Raw genomic sequence first — 23592 nt, 5'->3', positions numbered from 1 at the left:
AGGTTATTAGTACAAGTGCTGCACAACTAATTTTCAGAGTAACTATTTCACCATTTTTTTATATGTTTTTTCTCTATTATAAATCAATTTCTGTATTTTCTACGTAAGTTAATTAGAAATATATTCTTAACTTTATTATATATCTATGTAATTTGTTTTTATGAGATAGCTTAGCTTTAGGAGCCGCATGCATTAAAAATAAACCTAATATTATTATACTGGAATTTTTTTTGGTAAATGGTCATATTGATTCCCAAACATTTTAATAATATTTAAGTTGCTCGAAGAGAAATTGTCAGTTTGTACACTGAAAATACACAAAACAAGTGGATTTTCTTATTGTTTTTTTTTAAACGTTAACATGCAGTATAAAGCATACAAACTGTTAAAAATTGTTATCTAGATTCTAGTTGATCCTCAAAAAATAAATACTTTAAAATAAAAATCATTACATGTAATATGAATAAATTTTCCCGGTTTTTGTGGGTAGTAATTTTTATTTTATAGCTTGTTTGAAATTAATATTATGTTTCTTAATGTTGATTTGTTTAAATCTAATTATTTTTAAGCGTACGTTTTTACTCTATATTTTATGTTATCCGTCTTTATGTTGATTGTGTATAACTTGTTGTTTATGTTGGGTACCGCTTATAATATAATTGGTTAGGAGAGTAATTAATACATTTGTTTGGCAGACCTTGCGATGGTCTGTAACTGGCATCGTGTCTTCGATTTAAATAGTTGTAGGTTTTAAACCGTACCTACAAGGACGTACATGGATTATGCGCAAAAATTAAGCAGTGAGCTCCAACGCATTTTTATATTATATATATTACATTTACATTATATTTTTTTACCAAGTTCTGCTGAGAAGTTCAAGTAACTATATAAAAACTAATCGATTATAAAGTAAAAATAATAGTATAAATTTACTTTATTTAAATTACAATAATTACACAATACTACTTATAAGAACCGTGTTGAGTGTTCTTAATATTGATTACAATGTGTGCCAATAAAAACTGTGTACTGATATTGAGCAGCGCATTGTTACTCTTCAACGGACTAGGACACGCTGCCGTCGAAATAAAAAACTCCACTCAAGCAATAGTCAGTATTCTAAGTGCTTTTTTAATAAGTTTATTGTACAAAAATACCTATTACATTAATATGTACATTCATTGGAAAATAGCAATTTTTTTTTTTAAGTACTGTATAATAAAATATTGCAATGTTAAGAGTAATTTAAGTCTTAAACAATGCCGAATTTTTAAAACATAATATATTATTATTTGAAATAAAATTACAGTTCTGCTTAAAATTAAAATTTTGATTATTACAGAAATATCTAACTCAGTTCGGTTATTATAGTCCAATAACATTGGATCCAAATAGTATCCACTTGTTGGAAAAAGAATCGTTGAGAAACGCCTTGTTGGATTTTCAATCGTTTGCTGGCATAAGTGAAACTGGTAAGTTTACATGCTTACAAGCATGTAACATTATGTATATACGAACATGGTACATGGTCTAAAGTAATATATTAAATGACAGCAAATAAATCTGGAAAAATTAACACAAATATAATAATTTATTCATCAACTGGTCAGAAATAGAACAAACGTGCTAAAGGAAAGATCAACCGGTCAATATAACAATAACGAATAATAATTTAAACTTTTATTATAGAATAAAATGAAACACCGGACAATATATCTACTTAACCAGAAATGTAGCTATTTTTATTACTAATAATTTTGTATTTTCGAAGGTGTATTGGATCAAGAAACACTTGAGCTAATGAATACCCCTAGATGTGGATGTCTGGACCGATTCTATAGAACCAGACCGAAGAGATACGGACATTTGTGTAAGTAATTGAAAATCCTATTAAAAAATAGTTATTAATAAAACGACTTAACCGTCAAATGTCATTACAGGTTATAGGATTTTTTTTTTCGAAGGTTTACTCATTAAAGTACTAACTTATTTTTACTTAAATGCCCTTCGTAATGTACAGTGTTAATACAAACGCCTATTGTTATCGTATATTGTTAGTAGAAACTTGGAGAGTAGACAACTTGACGTACAAAATATCAAAGTATCCTTCCAAGCAATTAAGCAAAGAACAAACAGATTTGGAATTCCGGAAAGCCTTTGACGTATGGTCCGAAGTCATGCCAATAGTTTTTCACGAAAGAGACGCTGGCCTGGTTAAGTTCATCGACAATTTATTAATACTATATATTTATACATTTTCATCTAACAAAGATGATTTTTTTTTTTTTAGAAAATTATTGCTTTAGGTTTAGGGGAATTATTGTAATGATTTTAATTAATCTGTGAATAATATTCAATTCTCATTATAAATAGGTCCGAATTGAAATATTATTTGCAAATGGCGAACACGGTGATTTCATACCATTCGATGGGCCATCAGGAGTTATTGTACATAATCTATCGCCCAGTCGTGGTTCAGTTCATTTTGACGATGCGGAAATTTGGACCGTTGGTATTAGAAAAGGTAAATAATTGATTGCACACTCCACAATCTATTATACTATAATATTATACTCTATCCCGTACAAAAACGGTACTGCGCAAAAACCAAAACGCGTATTACCGCTTTTATACGGGATCGAGTATATATAGTTAAATAAAATCGATCATATATAAGTATGAAAGTGAGAACAAACACAAACGTAATCGAGACACTTTGAAACAGGAATCAACTTATTCCAAGTAGCACTTCATGTAATTGGTCACGTGCTAGGCCTCGACCATTCTTTGGACGCCAATGCGGTGATGAGACCGTTTTACAAATCTTACAATCCAAACGTTGAGCTTCATAACGACGACATTCTGGGAGTACAGGTTAATGGGTTTTCCCCGTCCGTTTGTAGAATGGGAAATTCACAGTTGTCATTCACGTTGACATTTTAGGAAATGTACGGACCGAGGGTCGAGTTAGAAGACAACGACGACGACGACGATCGAATTTCAATACTAACGGTGCGAACAGTGTATACTTATGCTCGAATCCTAGAATCGACACTATATTCAATTCGCTATCAAACGAAACGTTCGTGTTCAAAGGTAAACGCAAAAACTAATGCGTACAGCGGTGTGATTTGATTTTTACAAGCCAAATTTCTCGCAAAGGTAACTACTATTGGAGTTTATCGCCAAAACGAATCCTACACGGTCACCCGAAGTTCGTCAATCAGACCTGGCCGGGTCTGCCCAAGTCAATAGACGCTGCGTTCACACACAAAGGCAACGGCAATACATATTTCTTCAAGGATTCGCATTACTGGAAATACAGCGGCACGGCCATGCTCGACGGTTACCCGAAGTTGATCAAGAACGGATTTGCCGGTATACCGAACGATATCGATGCGGCTCTGCCGTGGGAAAACAATGAACATTTAATATACTTCTTCAAAGGTCCGGTAAAAACATAATAAATATTAACGCATGCGTTTGACGTACGTCATTTTTGTCTCAGGACCGGATTATTGGATTTACAATGTGTCGGCAACACCGCCCGTGTCGTACCCAAAACGCATTGATCAGTTGTTGGGTGTTCTCGGCGATCTGGATGCCACTCTAGCGCATACGAACCAACGTATATATGTCTTTAAAGGCCATGATTTTTACCAATTCAGCGACTTTTCATTTGGTGTAAGTATCCGCTCGAGTCGACCATAATAACCGAATCGTTAAGTACAAAGAGGGCACATGTCCAGATTTTTAATTCTCAAGAAATAAACCTAAATATTTCTAAAAAATAAAAAATGTCATGCTATTAAATAATATAGCATTAGACATTATGTACAAGTTTCTACTATTTTTCAAAGACAATGTATAGTAATTTGATGCATAAACGGCATAGGTCCTCGATCTCAAAACCCTTAAAGTGCCTAGAGTTTTATAATCATTTTTTAAATAATTATCGAAATAAGTATGTGTATTGTCTAATGCTCTATTCTTTAATTACATGAAACGTGTAATTAAATATTTTTCAAAAAATAATTTATTAAGTTTTTGTCTTTTCTGAAAAAATTTCAAAATCTAGACATGTGCTCTTTCTGTATTTAGCGGTTCAACTGCTATGAGATACAATTTTCATAAGTGGCCGCGAAAAAATAAAAATAAATTCTTAGCTGGGTTAACGATTACCTAATATTTTTTGCGGCTTTGTATGTTTAAGTTATTACGCTGATTTATTTAATGAAAAAGAACTGTAAAATTTGTTAATTGTATTAAATATTATAACAATTGATTTTTTATTGATTTTTTTTTTGTACAGTCCTTTAACGAAAGTCCACCAACGCCCAAAAAAATCGCAAATTATTGGTTTGGATGTGGACCAAAAGATGCAAATAACGATTATTGAAAACAATATATATAAATATATATTATTCTTAAAAAAATATATTGTTTAAACACATTTAAATTTTAAAAGAATTGAGATTAATTTTAATAGTATGTAATAATTATGCATGTAATCATTCTTGTTTACTATAGAAAAATGCACGACTTCTTTTGTTAAGTCATTTTCAAAATTATAATATCATTAATTTTATAACTCAAATTTTTTTTTTACACAAATTAATCAAATAAAAAATATTAATCATATTATGTATAATAAGTTTAGTAAACAATATACATTTTTAATCGCTGGCAAAATCGCAGAAAGTTTCTGCACTACACCTTAACCAAGTTATGCAAAATTGTCACAATTCATATTATCTCACCAGGTAATCATTAAGTGTAGCTTATAAGGCGGTTTCCATATTGACACTGACTTCTATATTCTTTCAGTCAAATTTATTTTTGTTTTATCAAACTTGCATTTACCCTTACGGCGCCGTTAGTAGATTAACGATAGCCCTAATACATACTCACTACATATTTAGACATTCAAACTAATTATGTTTGAATAATATTTTAAAACGAATATAGATTTTTTGTTCTCCGCTAAATTCAGAATTAATATAGTGACTTGTTTATTTTTCGAAGACAATTAAAAAATAAAATGGACGTTTTTGAAGAATTCCAATGCCAGAATCCAAAGAAAATTATGTATTCTGGTTCTTGTTCTAAAACCGTGTCGTACAGTGTAATTATTCTAGTAATAATTATATAGTTACAAAAGATTTCAATTGGGATTACTTTTAAATGTTAACAATACCATTGATTTTAAAATATACCGATAAGCTTGATGATATACACAAAAACGGCGACTGATTTTATGTGGGATTACCGCTGGCAACGGAGGTACCCTCGTCATAGTTTATAGACGAGCGGATGGTAACTACAAAGAGGGTACCTCCGTTGCCAGCGGGAATCCCACATAAAATCGGTCACCGTTTTTGTGTACATCACCGCTTATCTGTATGTTCTAAGATCAACGGCAATGCATATGAATAGCAAAGCCTAAACGTCCAAATGGATTATATTTTGGAATCATTAGAAAAGTGATAGTTATGTAGGTAAACAATTTCCTGTTTTATCATAAGCTCAACGCATTTCCAATAATTTAACGCGCCAGAATAAAGAACGTTCATTCTCCCCGCCAGAACATGTTAATAGTTTCAAAGCAACGTCATTCTATGAATGATAAGTTCGCAATGACCATGAAAATGTTGTCCAAACCATTCGCCGTGGGCTGTAGTTACTAATGGAACACGAAGCAGCAGTATGAAAAAAAAATTTAATCTTAAAATAATATATATTATCCAATCTAAAAGCTAGCTTCAACCGGTATTTTTTTTTAATTTATCGACTACAATGGTTTTATTACTTTAGATTAAACATGGACAAAACTTTATATGTTATATTGGTGATAAGAGCAGTATCGACTCAGACTACTGATAGTGAGTACCTTAACTTATTTTTATATTGTCACAGGTATTGATAACCTTAGTAGAGATAATATAGATTGATAGATTAGTTTTAATGATAATAATTTGTTAATTTTACAGATGGATATTATTATTTAACTATAGAAAACAATAATTATTGTATAAATATATATATTTTATTTCCGAAAATGTTTGGTTCGCTTGTTCTTTATAAAACATTTTAAATAGTGATAATTATATTATTATATCAAATGATAACAACTTTTACAATAACGTTCTAGTTGCAATCGTTTTTTGCAGACAAATTTGATTTTTCTTTTCAGTATAAAATATAAAATAAAGGCCGTTAAACGCGTTTATTCACATTATCTATAAGAAATAATATCAATGTAATCTTACTATAAAATGTGTCTCATATTTGCTGCTAAACTTTGTTTACCTACACAAAAATCCAGATTTACATTAAAAAAACTTGCTCCCAACTATGTAAAATTCTCAATAGTATACTAAAATATAATAAAAAACAAACAAATACATATAAAATCTAATCTTACTATTACGTTTAATCGTCTACCATAAATTGTATTATTTAATTTTTTGTACTCTCTTTGACGTTTAGAGACAAATTTAAAACCACATATTATTTATTAATTCACTTGGAAGCTCTAAAATCTAAATTCAGTAGAGTAAACGCTTTTAATATTTATATTTAAAACAAAATTGTGTAGCGTTGTTACTAAAAATTAAGTAGTTGCAAAGTCACTAAACGTGTAAACTTAAACACTACATTGTATGCAAAAAACTATAATTTTAGGACTAAACTTAAAAAAATAGTTTTTTCATAAAATTCTTGTAGTGGAAAATTCAAACTTTCAAGCCCATTTGCCAAAAGTTACAAAACGACAGATTGACCCATTAAACTTAAGGTACAGATGTAAAAGTATGTTTGAAACGTCATGTAGAATACATGGTATATTTTAATTATTTACAGGAATTCAAACATTTTAAATTGATGCATGGTATTTTTAAAAAGTCATAATAAATTGAATGTATTGTTCTTATATCTTAGAATGTGTATTGAACACTGGAAAAACTGGCGATTGCATAAACATACAAAACTGCCCTTCGCTACGAGGCCTTTTAGAAAACGAAAAACAAAGCCCGTCGGTAATCGCTTTCCTTCAAACTTCAATTTGTGGCTTTAACGGACTACACCCAAAAGTATGTTGTCCGGTTGATGCTAGCCCTGTTTCTGCGAACAAGAGAAACGAATTCGGGCAAACAAAAGTTACTTTTCAAAACGATTCAACCTCGACCACGACTAAGGGTCCAGCACTGTGGCGCGGTTCGTGGGCTGTTTCGACAACTGCAACCACCCAGACGTCAAAACCGATGTTGTGCCCTTGCGTCTTAATTCAATTTTGTCCGTCCGTCCGAGGACTTCTGAAAAAGTACCGGGGAAACGCCTTTGTCAAATCTTACATTGTAAACTTGATATGCGGCTACGACCAAAGATACGCCAAAGTGTATTGTCCCTCTTTCGCCGACGACCAGGGAAACCATAACGACACTTATTATGCACCGAGCAACTGCGTGGAAAACATAAACGCCACCAAATACATTTTCGGGTTTACCACGAGCTCCAAAACACCCTTCACGTCGACCACCCCACAACCAGTCGCGGTATCCACGCCAAGCGACAAAGTACTTGGACCGAACAAAACGGATAACCCGGGCGTTGCGCCAACGGTGGAACCTAAAGCGCCGCCGCTGGATAACTTATGTGGCCGAACAACAATCGTTCGGGATCGAGCCGTCGGTAGAGAAATACCTAGCCTAGGTTAAACAATATATATATATATATATATTATATACTATACCTGTACTTACTATACAGGCCAGTGCCGTATTTATTTGGGGTAGGGGGGACAGATCCCCTCCCTTGAACTATTTGTTTTGTAGTTAAGTTGAGTGTAACTGTTTTTGACTATTCGAAAAAGGACGATGGGGGATCTTTCCTCCATATCCCTCCCCCCCCCCCTTATAAATACGCCACTGACCTATAGCTGATGTGAACGAACAAGTGCTAAAAAACCTGTACGAGTTGAATTTATAGATGATTGGCCGTGGTTGGCTGCCTTAGGATACAAAATCGTTTCAAAACCGAACAATCCGCTTCGGTGGTTGTGCACCGGTTCGCTGATAGCCGAAAACTATGTACTAACAGCAGCACATTGTGCTAAGACGCCTGGAGAAAATAAACTGTAAGTCGATTTGTGTAATTTACAAGCGGTATACAAATATGAAACCGTAAGAATTGAAAATTTGCCTGCGTTTATTAGGTCGGTCGTTCGTTTGGGTGACTTGAATTTAGACCGTAACGTGTCTGACGGTGCTTCGCCGCAAGACGTGTCAATCGCCAAGATAATTGTACACGAGTCGTTCAATATTGAAAACTATACAAACGACATTGCATTGCTGAAACTCGAAACTCCTATTACGTTCAAAGGTATTTCACAAAATATTAAAACAACATAATAATTAGAGATAACGATGATGCGTGACGTAATGTTTGTTTTGTAGACGGCATAAAACCCATTTGTTTACCGATTTCACCCGTTACGAAGTCGAATACATACGTCAAGTACACGCCGACCATTGTTGGATGGGACTCGACGCCTTCACGTAAACAAAAAAATATAATATATAACAAAAGACAGTATGTATTCCAGCGACAGACTAGACTAACTCACCTGTCCGGAAATTATTTTAAACGGTTAAGAAAAATCTCCACTTTGCGGGCAGGCAACCTTAGTCCCCAAGGCCCGTTAGGATTAAAATAAAGAAGACAGTATGATAGAAAACGCACAGGATGTAGTATTGTCACCGATTTGAAAAACTACTTTTTTCAGAAGAGATAACAAGTAAAAGCCGCCCGGTTCAACTCCATTGTGCTCTTATCCCACAGTTCTTTACGAAGCCTAACACCAGTCTAATTTTACGACTTAACTTCTAAAATGACCTCCAAAAAAATACACATAATTATATTTTTGATGTGACGTATTCGGTAATTTTACAAAATTTTAAACTTCTCGCGAAATTATATCAGGACATAATTTAAACTTAAAAGTCAGTAACTAACTAAATACGAAACCTTGTCATATTGAATGAAACGTTGGTTTAATTTTAAAACAGTTACAGCTCAATCAGATACAAAAACACATCCTTGCAGAACCAAAAACTATTTTTAGATTTGTTAAAACACTAAATGTCTAAACAGTTTTTAAAAATTGTAATATTACTATTATATGTAGGTCAGATATCAAATACAGCAATGATAGAAGTATACGCTCCAATTATTGATGTTGCGATCTGTGAAAGTATATTAAAAAATGAATCAGTCGTTATTGATAAAAGCGTTTTTTGTGCTGGATATTTAGCTGGAGGAAACGATTCTTGTCTGGTAAAAAAACAAAAATTGTGTCGAAACAATGGTCAAGAACAAACGTATTAATTGTTCTATATGTTATAAGATGTGTAATTTGGATAGTAATTTTAACTTTTAGTTATATCATAGTTAACCAATAATGTATATTTTAATTTAACTAAAAAAAAAAAAAACAATATCTTCTCAGCTTCGCATCGTTTTTGAAATTATGTTTCTTGTACAGTCTTGACCATTTTTTGGGCATTAAAATTATTTTTGTATTTTTTTTAATACTTACCTTTTGTTTTTCACTCATTTAATCAGAGTGGTTCTGGAAATGCAATGATGTTGCTGTCAAGCAAACAATGGTATTTACTCGGTTTCACTTCCTATAGTTTGAAATGTGCTGAAACCGGATACCCTAATGTGTTCACAAGAGTATCACATTTTGGAGACTGGATTAACCAAAAAATGTACAACGGCCGATAATACAATCGAAATTATACTGTTTTAATTGAGTTTTTAATTTTTGTTTAAATTGTATTAATTTTAATTAATTGTTAAATAAATAAAATAATTATTTAAATGATCTCTAGTCATTTTTTTTCCATGAACTATTAGTTTTAGTGAAATTGTCAATTGTACAATGCTTATCAAATACAATTTTAAAAAATGTATTATTTAAATTTTTTAAAGAATAGTGTTGTTGGATAATTTTTTTCAATTTAATTGTTAAAATATATAGTTAATATAGTTAAAATGAATAGTAAACTATTATAGGTATTATGGATAGTCGATAACCAGTTTTAAAATTAAAGCAATCAACTATTTAAATTAATACAATTTCTATCATTTTTTAAAAAAATTTTAGTAAGTTGATAATTATCATACTAAAATAAGATCAAATAATAGTTTTAGACTAATGGTTTAATTAAGTAACTACTACAACAACAATGATGATTGGAAATTATTCAGTACAAACTTCTAACTCAAATTTCGAGTTATAGGTATTCAGCTATGCATTTTTGGAATAGTATTAACATAGTTGTGCCAAAATATACAAAACGCCCATAATAAGGTGAAACGTTATATAATTTAAAATAAAAACTAGTTCTTAACAATTAGACTAAATGCAATTTCTTTAATTAAGCTAATGAAAAAAAAACGTGAAACTAATATTTGAAATGTTGAACGGTCCTAATTAGCTATTTATACATATCATCATATTTGTTTATTGATTATTTTATTTAAATACCTACAAAAATCAACATCAACAATAAAAGAAAAGAAATATTTATAAAATACAATTTAGTACATTATTTATTATAAGATATATTTCCCAACCTCAATAAGTTTTAAAAAAAAAGAACATGACCACTATAAGGAACATTGAACTCCATTATGGCGGTATTTTAATTCCACGCACTGCAAACATAAATAATTTTAAAATATTTTCTTGAAAATGATTATATTTTATAATATTTGTTTAAATTATTTTGATAATATCAAAACAATATGTTTTTGACAGAAATAATAACACAAATGTATAAATTCCTAAATGTAAATTTCCCAAACATTATAATCATAATAGTTATATACTATTTGAAAACCCCACAAAACTAGTTTATAGATACCTATTTGCGAGTATTATATGTCCAAGCCCGGAATTCCGTAGAAGGTTTGAGCACAATTATTATAATTTTAGGTAGGTAAATAAGATAATAATGGGTTATTGTTGGGTAAATACTCGAAATATAGTCTCGGATGGTATAATTTCATACATCAGAAAATATGATATTTTATAATGACTGACACACGTGAATATAATTTATGTATTAAAACTAGCAGTTTTAAATGTATTTTTTAAGAGCTCGTATATTTCGTGAGTACAGTTTTTTTTCTATAATTAGTTTTAAGAATAAATCACATATCTTTAACTAGAAGAACACTACTGGGTTTTTTTTTTTTTGTTGTAGTGGAGGCACCGAATAAAAACCCAACCGGCGCCTTCTAATTGCAGTAAACGCCAAATAAGTGATGGTTACCTTAGTAATCGTCGGATGTCCTTGTATTGTACACGCTGCTTTGCCGTTTAATGTGTATCCGTGCTTTTTTACTCGACAATACGGCGATTAAGTTTTCTGTTTTTCTTTTGAAGCTTACAAAAAAATGTATATATTTTTTTCTCAATGATGCTGATAAATGCTTTGACGTTTGTACACCATTTTCCATGCAATCGGATGTATCATTCCATTCCATACATAACAAGTTGCACTACGCGGCATTGAAAGTCGATTGAATATAATATTTAAGTTTCTTGGATTTCATAAAACATTTTAGTAATGTCAGAAGACGCCTTGATAAAATATCCTAAACATGAACCGTCAATTTGATTAAACTCAAAATTTAACATCAAATAATTAATATACACGCCATGGGAACTTCCCAATTCAGTTTTATATTTGGTCTGGTGGTTTTGTCTTGCCGCACAGGATATGCCTTCACTGAAATCAAAAGCCACAGACGAGCAATGGTCAGTATAATAATAATATCCATAGTACGTTTAATTTAGCTCTAAGGCCAAACATTTTATTCCTTACTTTTATTATTTTCTGCGGCAAACGTACTGAAGGCCTATCAATATTATTTTCATCAATTGACTTGTCATGTAAGCTCAACACATTAGCTCATAAAACATTAAAAATAATATACCAACAACTAGACATTTGATCTTTATGATAACATTCTTGTTTACTACATTATTTAGTTAAATAATAGAACAGAGTAGACGTTTTATCGTACAAATAACAATTAATGTTGTTACTGTTTTAGAATAATGTATAAACTTATCATTAATATTAATTATATGGTGCGGATATGACGAAATGTGTTTACACTATCCGTGTAAAACTTAATATCGGTAAACTATTCTAAAACCACAGAAAATAATCTAAATAAATCTTTATTTGGCCTTAGTCATTTGGCAACAGTTCTAATGGCCGAGCCTTATTTCCCGCCTTAGTACCGTAATGAATATTTACATTTTAAATAATCAATGAATATACCTAACAAATTAATACAATCTTAGTATGTTTCACCAACCGGTTATTGAAAACAAAACAAATAAGACGTATCTACTTTATACTGCAAGATATTTTGACTTATTGCCCAAAAGGGTCAGGACATTTTAAATCAGGTGTGTTAACTGTATAAAAAAATTGGGTTAAATGTAGGCACAAAAAGGCAAAATTAAACGATTTATTATATTATGGTACTTAGCTTGGTTAAATTATATTTACATTATCCCTCATCATTTTACAAAAATTAACCTCCCCTCCCTCCCTAACTACTCTACCCTGTATTTAAATACCGAGATAATCTGTAGTTGATTCTATCATGTAATAGAAATATAATTCCATAACGGTTACTGTTAGAAGACTTTAACTACAAAAATATAAGTTATCAATTCTTAACAACAATAATTGACAATACCTATAAAAGCTAACCAATAAAAACATGGCTAATGACCTAGCTGTCAAAGCCTTAATAAAAAAAATATATATATATTTTACAGTAAGCTAAATTCGTAGAGTTATAGTAAATAAGATTATCGTTTTTTTTTGTAGGTTTATTTAGCATCGTTCGGTTACTTGAATGGAGAATTGCCGAACAACCCTAAGATGGTACATAGTTTGACGATGCAAATGTTTAGCGATGCGCTGATAGAGTTTCAATTATTTGTTGATGTAAATCCAACTGGTAAATTGAAAAATATTAACAACATATTTTTTAAAAAAGTTAACATTTAAAACGAACCAAATAATTACAGTAGTTGAGATGTAACCTAATTTAAAAATACTAAATTATACAATAAAGATATTTTAATAATTGAACTTGGTAAGCTTGGTAACAGCAATTTGACAGTTTAAATTTAAAAATACCTAATGATAAATTTAACTTGTCAAAAAATTCAGGACTTAGATTTAAGTATTGATTAAGAACAGAATAATTTTCCAGGGATTTTGGATGAAGATACACTAAGAGTTATGAACGCACAAAGATGCGGCTGTCACGACAAATTCTATAGAGCCAAGGAAGGCAGGCCTAAGAGATTCGTACGATTATGTAAAGTACATTAAATTTCAATAAATCACTACTTAATATAAAAGATAGATTTAATATTATAGTGGACGGATGGAGGACAAACAATTTAAAGTACAAGATATCGAGATACCCAACGAAAGAACTTAATAAATCACAAACGGATGCAGAAATCAAAAGAGCATTTGATCAATGGTCCGAAGTGACACCACTTCAGTTTATTCAGACAAGTAGTGGTCCTGTAAGTGAATACATATAATAGTAAAATGTACTTCTATGTTAAAAACTGTATTGTTGTATTCTATGGAAACCAAAAAATACAATGGTTCAATTGAAACACTTATTAGAACAAGGGCCCAATTGAAAATTATGGGTTTTTTTTTCATGACACTTTTAAAAAATGCTTTAGGCTAAAGTAAAATTAAAAGTTAATATTTTATAAATTAAATCAACCCATTAAATGGTAACAAATTGGGCAAAACTAAAAACATAAGCAAGTTCTTTAGGAAATAGTTTGAAAGGATTATCAACTCACGTGCACAGCATGTCATGTCTATTTTCAAACAGCCGGTTTGGCACTGCAGTTGTGTAAAATTTATCTTTTCCTTTTTTTTTTAACGACACTTTTTTTGTCACATAAAAAAAACACCTGTCACTTGTTTTCTCCTCGTCCGACCAAATTTTTCTCTACCTGCCACGTCTTTTTCGGTTTATCCATTGTCTTTATCTCAAGGATTATCGTTATTATGTCATAACAGGTGCAAATAAATATAGCGTTCCAAGCAAACTATCACGGTGACATTAGTCCGTTCGACGGGGTGTTGGGCGTTTTTGCCCACACACTTACACCTAACCGGAGTAACGTTCATTTCGACGACTCGGAAACTTGGACTACTGGTACTAAGAGAGGTAAACTTAACAGACTCGATTGTACACTGTAATACTAATTGTTAACACTAATGTTTATTTTTTTAATTTTCATCATTTTGTTGTAAGGGACGAATTTGTATCAAGTAGCGCTCCACGAGTTCGGCCATATGTTGGGACTCGATCATACTAAAGTAAAATTTGCCGTGATGAGACCAGTTTATCCGGGCTACAATCCGAATTATAAGTTGAAAAATGATGATATCGAAGGCATCCAGGTTACCCATTATAAGAACAAGTTAATTGTCTAAAATAATAACATCTACTGTTTCGACATAATTAGGAGCTGTACGGTGAAAACAACTTTTTGAGAAGGAATGACAAAGTCCGGACAAAACGACAAACCAATAGTGAAATTAATTATACCGAGGAACCCGACTTATGCGAGAACTCTAAATTAGACACTGTCTTTCGTTCGTCCGAAGGACACACGTTTGTACTCAAAGGTATTTAAAATAAATTCGCTGCGTTAACGTATGAAATTGATTGAAGTATTTATTTTTATTTTTCAGGCGACTATCATTGGAAACTGATAAATAAAAGTACAGAACTGGGATACCCGAAATTAATCACCGAACAATGGATTGGTCTACCGGGGCATATAGATGCTGCTTTTACACACAATAACGGTCAGACCTACTTTTTTAAGGGTTCAAACTATTGGAAATTTACTGGAACCACTCCTGGCAAAAGATATCCTAGAGACATTGCAAGTGGATTCGCTGGTATTCCTAATAATATAAATGCTGCTATGGTATGGAGAGACAATAAAATATTATTTTTCAAAGGTATGTACGAGTCATTGTTTTTTAGTATACCTACCACCCTACGGTGCCAAGATTTGAACGTTTTAAAATCAGAAAAATTAGGTTTAAAAAGTTCATATATTTAATTTGTTAAACGCAATATTTTATTAGGAGCAAAATACTGGATGTATGACTTAACAAAAAATCTCACTGCGCACTCTAAGTCTACAAGTGATTGGAAAGGTATACCAGAAAGTATTGATGCTGCTCTACGCACTACTCAAAACTTGACTTATGTCTTCAAAGACAACTATTACTACACGTTCAATGATAACTCGTCTTTGGTAAGTTTATATGAGGTGTACAATTAATTTTTGTATAAGTATTTGGATACATTTTTTTAATGACCTTAAGTTATTATTGCGACAGAGTTAGTCAACAATGTTAACTTAATAGCAACTCGTAACTGAAATAAAACTATTTTTAAACCGTTGAACTTTTTCCAGATTGATACTTTCTCGGCTCCAACGGTTCGTAGAAAAATTGAAACAATTTGGTTCAACTGTAAGCCAAAAACCACAACATTCTAAAACGCACGGAATAAAATTGGAAATGAAAATTTAAGTTATGACTTATGAGATCATATTATTATACTACTCATATGAATAACCACTAAACTGTACTGTAGATGTGACAAAACCACAATACCATGGATTTATAAATTATGCGAACTATTTAATAGTCTTTCACACAAAAAAAGCATGAAATCCACGTTAAAAGTTGAAATGTTCGTTGAAAAACTAAAAAAAAGTTAAATAAGTTTGTATTATATTTATAAAAATATTACAAAATTTGTAATGCTGGGCTATGCCTTAGAATACTATACAACATGTTATTATACTAATAAATCCAAATTGCAAACTATTAAACCCAGTAGTGATGCTTCTAGCCAGTTCGAGAATACTGACTAATTTAACATATAAATAAATGATTTGAACAATTTATTATGCATTTCTAGTTGATCTTATTTTTTGTTTTTGTATTGTCTGCGAATACACATAACGGCAAATATTAATTTTCCTTGTGATAATAACTACACAGTAAGACGGCATTTTGGTTAGGCAAATCTTGTACACGACCTTGCTTATAAAATATTAGCTTTCTTGTTTTTTTTTTTACCCCAATTCGAATATATCAATTTAATAATTTTATCCATGACATGTTAATAAATTACAATAATTAACAAAAAAAGTACGATTTGGCGTAAAATACTTCATATACATATATTACACCGAGGCGAATCTGGGAAAATACTACGATTTACAAAAAATGACATTTTAAATTTATTAGACAAAAAAATAATAAAATGACCATCAGATTATTATGGTTTTAAAAGTAAACGACATTTTTTTATTGTGGGATACCTGATAACATTGATTGTCTATACCCAACGCTAAACCCTAAATAAACCATTTATAATGTTTAAAATTTATAATTTTCCGTATCTTCTAAGGTATTATGTGTGACGCAGTATTCTGTACTTTTTTTAACGACCCTTCTACTTGTCTATATTTTACTTTTATGTGCGCAGTTTTAGGACCCAAGGTCAGAAAAATGCATCATTATTTAAGATAAATTGTGTAATTAAAAACGTTATCTACCGTACGCTCAATTCTTATCCAATCCAACTAATATGATGATTTGTTTGGCTTTTTTGATAAGTTTTAGAAAGATACCATAATATTATCGTTATCTTGAACATGGATTATTCCAGTAGTAGGGCTTTTTGGCCGTATCGTCACCTGTTATCACTACCGCCACCATCACCACCACCTGTTATCACCAACACCACATCATTGATAACACTCCCTTATCGGTGATAACAGGTGGTGGTGGTGGTGGCGGTAGTGATAACAGGCGGCGATATGGCTAAAAAGCCCTTCTTCCATTTAAACCATAAAATAGAATTTCCATGTTATCTCGGGCTGAGTGTAATAAATAACGTACACAATATGTTATAGAGTTATAAAAACGGTAACATAACATTATAGGGACAAGTTATTCGGAACAACACATCATTAAAAATTGCAATTCTTTCTGATATACATTTTTTTTTATTTCTATACAACTTGATTTATGAACATTGTATTCTTAATTTACAATTCATACATGTATTGAGCAGCCGACCATTTACGGTCAGCAGCAGCCTTTTAAGTCGTTTAAATAGTCTTCGAAAACCTTGATGATTCTTATTATCAAATCGTTGGTAGACAGTTGGTCTTCGTTATCGTTGAAACTGAGCCAATCGATTTCGTTTGTGTATGCATCGTTTAAACCGGTCAGGATCTCATTGGCCTTTGTCCTCGCTCTTGCTAAAATGTATTTTATGTCGTCGATGTCACTTATTTTTGTCAACTCCAGTTCTGATATTATATTAACCACAAGAAATTCATGTTTGAACACCGTTAAATTTAATGTTTCTTGGATAACGTTAAACATATTAAGACCTTTAATGCGTGTTAGCGTCTGTTCGTCAAGTATGGATAATTATTGTTTTTCATAAATATGCAGTGTAACCACTAACCAGGGTAATGACTACCTATGTAACCTTAAGTAGTATATAGTTGGGTAAGGATCATCCTCTCTTATCAGTGATCCTCGAGGATGACTGATAAGAGAGGATGATCCTTACCCAACTATATACTACTACCTTATGTAACCACTAATACGATAGGTAACAATTAAAACTACCATCGATAACTTCATGTCACTGTTTCGCCTTACTGCAATCGACATTGGCTTCTGTTATTTGCCTGAACAACAATTGTCTATCGTCATCCCAAAATGATTTTAGATGTACAAATTCAAAAACACGGCCGTTTAAATCCCATCCGGAAGCGAGTAGATCGGTGAACATATTGTATATGCTCGGTTTTTCGAAACAAAGTTAGATTTCATTGCACTCTTATGGAGGTATTTTTCAGCCATACAATTTCCGATGAAATCCGAAGTACCGGTTTGCAGTTGGTCATCATTCGAATGAGTCAATTCATGGATCAAATTTTAATCGTTTAGTCACCATGACAACAATTTTCAAAAAATATATCCAAAGCCATTTGCAGTATAATTTTGGCTTGCTCTTCAAGATTTTTTACAGTTTCTTCGGTATATGAATGAAAAGCTCTCCGCTTTTTAACTTATCAAATAAGTTGTTCAAGTACAGTATGTTTGATTTTGCAACTACACCAAAACTACATTCGGTGTCTTGAGCTTTTTTCTCTAATTTATCCCGGCTTTTTCATTTTAATTGGTATTTTTAAATACTGTTTCAAACACGTGTTGACAGAATTTCCACGTCTGCGTGTTTAATATTAACTGGATGTTTTTTTTTATGTTTTCAAATGATTTACGTTGCGTATATATATAGTGTTCATTAGATGTTTGAACGAAAAATCGTATAGGAGTAATCTAAAAATAAGATATATATTTATATAATTATAAAAAAAGTAACTGAAAAATAAGCCAAATTTAAATATTGGTTTAACAACTGATAATAATAATTTTTGTTAAACTCTTTAAAAACCAAAATGTAACTTGGGACAGTTTCGAAATAATCTATGAATTGTTCAAAGATAATTTTGCTCCAAAATGAAATAAACTTAATTTCAGAATGACGCAGCTATTAAATATAGGTAATTTGTATTATATTGTCGAAAAATGTATTATTATGACTACAAATTAATAGAACCATCTCATTTGTACAAATAAATGTCAACAAAGTTGTAAGTGTATTTTTTACAAAATCATGTATTATATTTGAGAAACTTTTTATTACTAAAAAACATTTTAGAATTTAGCGTAAGGAATTTTATTTGTATATGTATTGTACAACTGCTATCTACCGGAAAATATATAAACAATATTAATTTATAAATAAAAACGTATTTCAAAATAAATTCTTACCTAGCGGTTACCTGCCGATTCAATTGTTTTTATTTTTGATGTTATAGCAAATCAACATAACAAAAATGCAAAAATACTGGCGATTATTGTTGTTTTTTTATTTTTTATTTTCAATTATACTATAGTAAAGTACAAGTCTTTTGGATGATATGGTTTAACTAATACTAACCTATATACTCGTTATATAGCGTTATGCGGTCGCTAAAATTTTCATTGTGTTAAAGTGTAAATAAAGCCTAAGTCAATAATTTTATTTTTCGAATTCATTCGACAACACTTGTTCATACAAATATTATTTTTCGGTTTGCCAGCGTGTATTGATCTATTCACGCATTTTTTGAAATGGATTGTTTTTTAGTTAAATGAGATCTTATTCGATTTTTAGGTTGACTTACACTTAATTTATCTGATCTCATTTTAAAAGAACGAATTATGCATTGATACACCATTATGGAAAAAATGTAAATTTAAATATTTAAATAAAAATGAATTACAAATTTTTAATGTGAAAATTTCGTTATCAGATATTATCATATTGGAGTTCTTCTATGATATTATTTCTTCCATGGGATACCTAACAAATCCCTCCACTCTTTAACGGTATCGACCATCGGCTCTCTCTACTGTGAGTCTATTTCTTTATGGGTCTATGCAAGGTGAATTAAATATAACTCCACCTTAGGTCTATGTACAGTGCAGTGCTTAAATATGTGTATTCCGTATATGTTTTTGCCTTCTTAAGCGGGCAACTGATAACGATGGACTTAACGGACCTTATCTTCTAAAGCCGTGCTCTATACAATATAATATACTCAATGATAATGTTTTGACAATGAGGGACAGTGATTATTATTGTTTTATTCTGTGTTATTACTTATTATTGACGGAATAGCCACTGTTATATTATGTTGCGTTTTTATAAATCCACCTGGGAAATAATCACGATTTAAGATAAATCATTGATAAATCGTGGAAACAATCGCTTTTCCATTCGCTTGCTCTTATCACAGAGCGGACATCTGATTTTCTTATCAGTCTAAGCGATAATGTTATCGATTATGATAATAGCATTGTAACCGTTACCAAGTTACCGCGTACATCCGCCGCCCGTTTTCCCCTTCTTAATTTTTTGCCACCAGATAATAATTTAATGTTAAATATTATTCAGTACCTATATCATTAATCATTTTTTTTCTTTAGTGCGTACGTGCAGTAAATAGCAATCCTGCTGTTGAGTGTTGCGGTTTGCCTATCCAATATTATATTTACCACAGCTACATCGGTATGTACCATTGCCGTGTACGCGAGTGATCAATGTTTTCTCTTTCATTTAGGTCGAACCATCAACATTTACGACGAATCGAGTGTCATTCTCGCCATACAGAAATTTCATTCGTCTCGAGGTAAAAAAACGCACGTTATTGTATTAGTTTTTAACTTGTTTTCGTTTGAAGAAAATTCCATAATAAAATATAACATAAAAGAAAATAATATGCAGCGTTTGTAACCCCGACCTGTAATAACTAGTATTATTGCACCGATTTAAATGTATAAATATTGACCATAACTTTATTTATTTTTAAATTTTCAATAATGTATAATAGTATCTTGTTTTTGTGATTTTAGAAAATGGTTCTATGATGGGAACCGACAGGAATAAAATCCCGAGCCGAAACCATTGAGTCACCAATGTTCTAATGTCTCAGCGCAGCGACTATGTCGACCTGTGTCGCAACATCATTCGCGACATGGATCTGTACGGAGTGTGTGTTTTGGACAATTTTCTGGGCTACGAGCGCGGCATGACTGTATTGGACGAAGTATTGAATTTGTACAACATGGGAGTGTTCAAAGACGGCCAGTTGGTTCGAAACAAAGCCAACAATAATCTGAAAACAATACGAGGCGACCAAATAATATGGGTCGATGGACGTGAGGACTGTTGCAAAAATATCGGACAGTTAATCAGCGATGTGGACGCCGTAGTTATGGGATCGAATCAAATGAGCGATAATGGCAAGTTAGGAAATTATACTATCAACGGTAGGACCAAAGTAAGTGTAATTTTTCAGTTATGTTTTTTTGCATTTTATAAATATTATATACTTGGGAAACTAAACATTTCTTCGTGTTACACGCTTGAAATTTTTGTTTTTTACATTAACTGGTTTTAATTTATTGGAAAAAACATTATAAAAATGTTTTTGTTTATCAACCAAAGTTAGATTTGGTAAAAAATAGTGTACTAATATTTCACATTAATAAATAAAAAATTAAACGGTAAACCATTATTATTTTGTAGGCTATGGTTGCATGTTATCCGGGACATGGGTCTCATTATGTAAAACACGTAGACAACCCAAACAGAGATGGACGTTGTATTACAGCAATATATTACTTAAATAAAGACTGGGATATTAAAGTGAGTGTATAAATAAAATTATATTATTATTTTCAGATTGTCAAAATGCACAAATAATTATACTCATATAATAAAAGTACAATGTATAGTTCATATTACTGAAAATTATTTTAATGATAAATATTAATAGATTGATTATTAAGTCAACTCTAAGTTCAATTTTCTCCTCCGATAATATCATAATGTTTTTTTTTATTTCTGACATAATAAATATTTAATTGCTTTCTTATCGTTATGCTGATTCTTATTCCAAGTCTTAGTTCAAGGTTTTTTAATACACTCTTTTATACGGTTATATAAACTAATGTCATTGATAATTGAAGGGGTCAGTGGATAAAGGTGTTAACTAACATTTTTTCGAAAATGCATTTTATTGCATGAATAAAAGGGTTATAGTGTAATAGTATAGTATAGAGGATCTCTAGACCGATATTTTTCCTCTTACAAGTTATTTCATCTATTGAATGTACAAAAGTTCCATAGCTTTTGTGTAATATTTAGTTACAAAAGTGGCGTTCCTGAACAATTTCAAAAATGTCAGTTAACACCTTTATCCACTGACCCCTTCAATTTTCAAATATATGTACCCAATAAAACCAATTATAAAGAGTTAACAATATATCCTCAAACACTCATACTCTTAATTCAATTTTTACACAACTAAATAGTGCATCTTTACAAAAAAGATAATATATATATTCGTAAATAGGTATATTTATTTCATGTTTGAAAAAAATAATAATAGTAATAATCGATTTCAGGAAAATGGAGGTTTATTGAGGATATTTCCAGAGGGTTGGAGTGATCAAGTTGCCGATATTGAGCCGCTCTTTGATCGTATATTATTTTTCTGGTCAGACCGGAGGAATCCTCATGAAGTGCAGCCAGCCTTTAAAACTAGGTAACAATGAATCATAGTGTTTTTTATTATTATCTCAGAAGAACTAACAAATGAATTCATAAAATATAGTACCGTCCTGGCTGGCTAAACGTGAAAAAGGCTGAGCAATATTTTTAATTGTTTTCATAAAAAATTGAATTTAGAAATACCAAATTCAAAATTTTGGAATCGACAACAATATGTAAAATTATTGAAGATGACGTCTTATAAAAAATATTAATAACAGGAGTAGAGGGAGGCTGTATATTAAGTGTGGTTATATGTGTATGCATATGAAAGAGACTGAGCGATATTTATTTTACAAAGATGGTTTTTTTACTAGTAAAAGTAAGTTTTGGGTAAACCTTGTTAGGAAATATTTTGTTTGAAAAAATCACAAGTCTTAGCTTTAGCTAGCGTCGCAAAACTTTTATTTTTTTTATGCGGTTTGCGTACTTATTTTTGTCTGTTGAAAAAACATGTATGAATAATATAATAAATATATTTTAGAATCTTTACTAATAAAAAAAAAATTTGGGTTCTTGTAGGTACGCAATAACGCTTTGGTATTTCGACGGTAACGAGAAAGAAGAAGCAGGAAGGGGATTCCGTAATCCAAGTCAATCGAGTATAGGTAATTATTGATGATTTTTCCCCCTTTTGATATTATAAAAACAAAATTATATTAAGTGAATATAATTCTTTTCAGGCAATTTAAATGTGCATTCATCACAATCCTGAGAATACCAACAAATATATCATCAATTGAACTCTTGAAACTCTGTATCGATCTTGTTTAAGCGTATTTATTACACCTCAAAGGTCTGCTGCTTGTAGGAATCATATATTAACATAGGATTAATATTTTAATAATATGTGATTCAGCCAAGTTAATTCCTAAATAATATTGATTTTAGATAGTTCTTTTTATATAATGTGTATGTATATATTATATATATATATTTTTTTTTTAAAGTCAGTTGTGGTATATATTTACAATTTCCTTTTTTTTTTTTTAATTAAAGTATAATTGGAAACGATTGCGCTTTTTTTAAACTGTAAATATGTAATTTTACAAAAGAAAACAATTATTGTTAATTACTACAATAGCGTTTTAATTACTACAATATAATCTCATATTACGGTTATTATATTGTTCGACATCAAATTACAGTCTAAAAGACAAATTAAAATTTTTCAGAGTAACACATATTTAGTTTCATGTTAATTTTCAGTATATTATGTGAGAACATATA

The 23592-nt window shown here is 30.9% G+C and overlaps 4 protein-coding genes across 7 annotated transcripts; all 4 read left to right on the top strand.

The window, feature by feature from the left end:
• Positions 1-776: 776 nt before the first annotated feature.
• Positions 777-4469, top strand: LOC126841381 (hatching enzyme-like). The gene is made up of 10 exons (XM_050577830.1): positions 777-1110; positions 1343-1472; positions 1772-1870; positions 2059-2213; positions 2374-2524; positions 2726-2874; positions 2944-3096; positions 3163-3447; positions 3509-3684; positions 4313-4469. The coding sequence occupies exons 1-8, from the start codon at positions 1006-1008 to the stop codon at positions 3253-3255; spliced, it is 1035 nt and encodes a 344-aa protein (XP_050433787.1). The 5' UTR covers positions 777-1005; the 3' UTR covers positions 3256-3447; positions 3509-3684; positions 4313-4469.
• A 1229-nt stretch (positions 4470-5698) lies between these two features.
• Positions 5699-9786, top strand: LOC126841365 (phenoloxidase-activating enzyme-like). Of its 2 annotated transcripts, none has more exons than XM_050577802.1 (7): positions 5699-5882; positions 6940-7710; positions 7987-8134; positions 8213-8379; positions 8454-8555; positions 9185-9333; positions 9622-9786. In XM_050577802.1, exons 1-7 carry the CDS (start codon positions 5822-5824, stop codon positions 9784-9786), a joined length of 1563 nt encoding a protein of 520 aa, XP_050433759.1. In that variant the 5' UTR covers positions 5699-5821. The 2 variants fall into 2 exon arrangements, with proteins under 2 accessions (XP_050433759.1, XP_050433760.1); XM_050577803.1 differs by having other exon boundaries at positions 9693-9763.
• Positions 9787-11368: 1582 nt separating this feature from the next.
• Positions 11369-16269, top strand: LOC126841334 (stromelysin-3-like). Of its 2 annotated transcripts, XM_050577745.1 has the most exons (10): positions 11369-11830; positions 12924-13056; positions 13315-13422; positions 13485-13639; positions 14157-14307; positions 14395-14543; positions 14609-14771; positions 14838-15113; positions 15243-15415; positions 15578-16267. In XM_050577745.1, the coding sequence occupies exons 1-10, from the start codon at positions 11732-11734 to the stop codon at positions 15659-15661; spliced, it is 1491 nt and encodes a 496-aa protein (XP_050433702.1). In that variant the 5' UTR covers positions 11369-11731; the 3' UTR covers positions 15662-16267. The 2 variants fall into 2 exon arrangements, with proteins under 2 accessions (XP_050433702.1, XP_050433703.1); XM_050577746.1 differs by lacking the exon at positions 12924-13056 and having other exon boundaries at positions 11725-11830; positions 15578-16269.
• A 3944-nt stretch (positions 16270-20213) lies between these two features.
• LOC126841337 (egl nine homolog 1) lies at positions 20214-23320 on the top strand. Of its 2 annotated transcripts, XM_050577753.1 has the most exons (6): positions 20214-20437; positions 20661-21088; positions 21337-21456; positions 22218-22357; positions 22885-22970; positions 23046-23319. In XM_050577753.1, the coding sequence occupies exons 2-6, from the start codon at positions 20732-20734 to the stop codon at positions 23075-23077; spliced, it is 735 nt and encodes a 244-aa protein (XP_050433710.1). In that variant the 5' UTR covers positions 20214-20437; positions 20661-20731; the 3' UTR covers positions 23078-23319. The 2 variants fall into 2 exon arrangements, with proteins under 2 accessions (XP_050433710.1, XP_050433708.1); XM_050577751.1 differs by lacking the exon at positions 20214-20437 and having other exon boundaries at positions 20707-21088; positions 23046-23320.
• The last annotated feature ends 272 nt before the right edge of the window (positions 23321-23592 follow it).

The sequence above is a fragment of the Adelges cooleyi genome, unplaced genomic scaffold (assembly GCF_023614345.1).
Source record: "Adelges cooleyi isolate 19-005CV unplaced genomic scaffold, UGA_ACOO_1.1 ACOO_flye_CR_arks_rails_tigmint_CR_PRNA_381, whole genome shotgun sequence".
In the NCBI taxonomy this organism is placed as follows: Eukaryota; Metazoa; Arthropoda; class Insecta; order Hemiptera; family Adelgidae; genus Adelges; species Adelges cooleyi.
This window is presented reverse-complemented; position numbering and strand designations above follow the sequence as displayed.

Excerpts from the sequence above, each read along its gene's own strand:
- LOC126841381 (XM_050577830.1), top strand. The coding sequence starts at position 1,006 with ATGTGTGCCAATAAAAACTGTGTACTGATATTGAGCAGCGCATTGTTA. Across the intron at positions 2,214-2,373 it reads ACGAAAGAGACGCTGGCCTG|GTCCGAATTGAAATATTATT; the intron begins GTTAAGTTCATC and ends CATTATAAATAG. Across the intron at positions 2,875-2,943 it reads ACGACATTCTGGGAGTACAG|GAAATGTACGGACCGAGGGT; the intron begins GTTAATGGGTTT and ends TTGACATTTTAG.
- LOC126841334 (XM_050577745.1), top strand. The coding sequence starts at position 11,732 with ATGGGAACTTCCCAATTCAGTTTTATATTTGGTCTGGTGGTTTTGTCT. Across the intron at positions 11,831-12,923 it reads AAAGCCACAGACGAGCAATG|GTTTATTTAGCATCGTTCGG; the intron begins GTCAGTATAATA and ends TTTTTTTTGTAG. Across the intron at positions 14,544-14,608 it reads ATGATATCGAAGGCATCCAG|GAGCTGTACGGTGAAAACAA; the intron begins GTTACCCATTAT and ends CGACATAATTAG.
- LOC126841365 (XM_050577802.1), top strand. The coding sequence starts at position 5,822 with ATGGACAAAACTTTATATGTTATATTGGTGATAAGAGCAGTATCGACT. Across the intron at positions 5,883-6,939 it reads ATCGACTCAGACTACTGATA|AATGTGTATTGAACACTGGA; the intron begins GTGAGTACCTTA and ends CTTATATCTTAG. Across the intron at positions 8,556-9,184 it reads ATGGGACTCGACGCCTTCAC|GTCAGATATCAAATACAGCA; the intron begins GTAAACAAAAAA and ends TATTATATGTAG.
- LOC126841337 (XM_050577751.1), top strand. The coding sequence starts at position 20,732 with ATGTCTCAGCGCAGCGACTATGTCGACCTGTGTCGCAACATCATTCGC. Across the intron at positions 21,089-21,336 it reads CTATCAACGGTAGGACCAAA|GCTATGGTTGCATGTTATCC; the intron begins GTAAGTGTAATT and ends ATTATTTTGTAG. Across the intron at positions 21,457-22,217 it reads ATAAAGACTGGGATATTAAA|GAAAATGGAGGTTTATTGAG; the intron begins GTGAGTGTATAA and ends AATCGATTTCAG.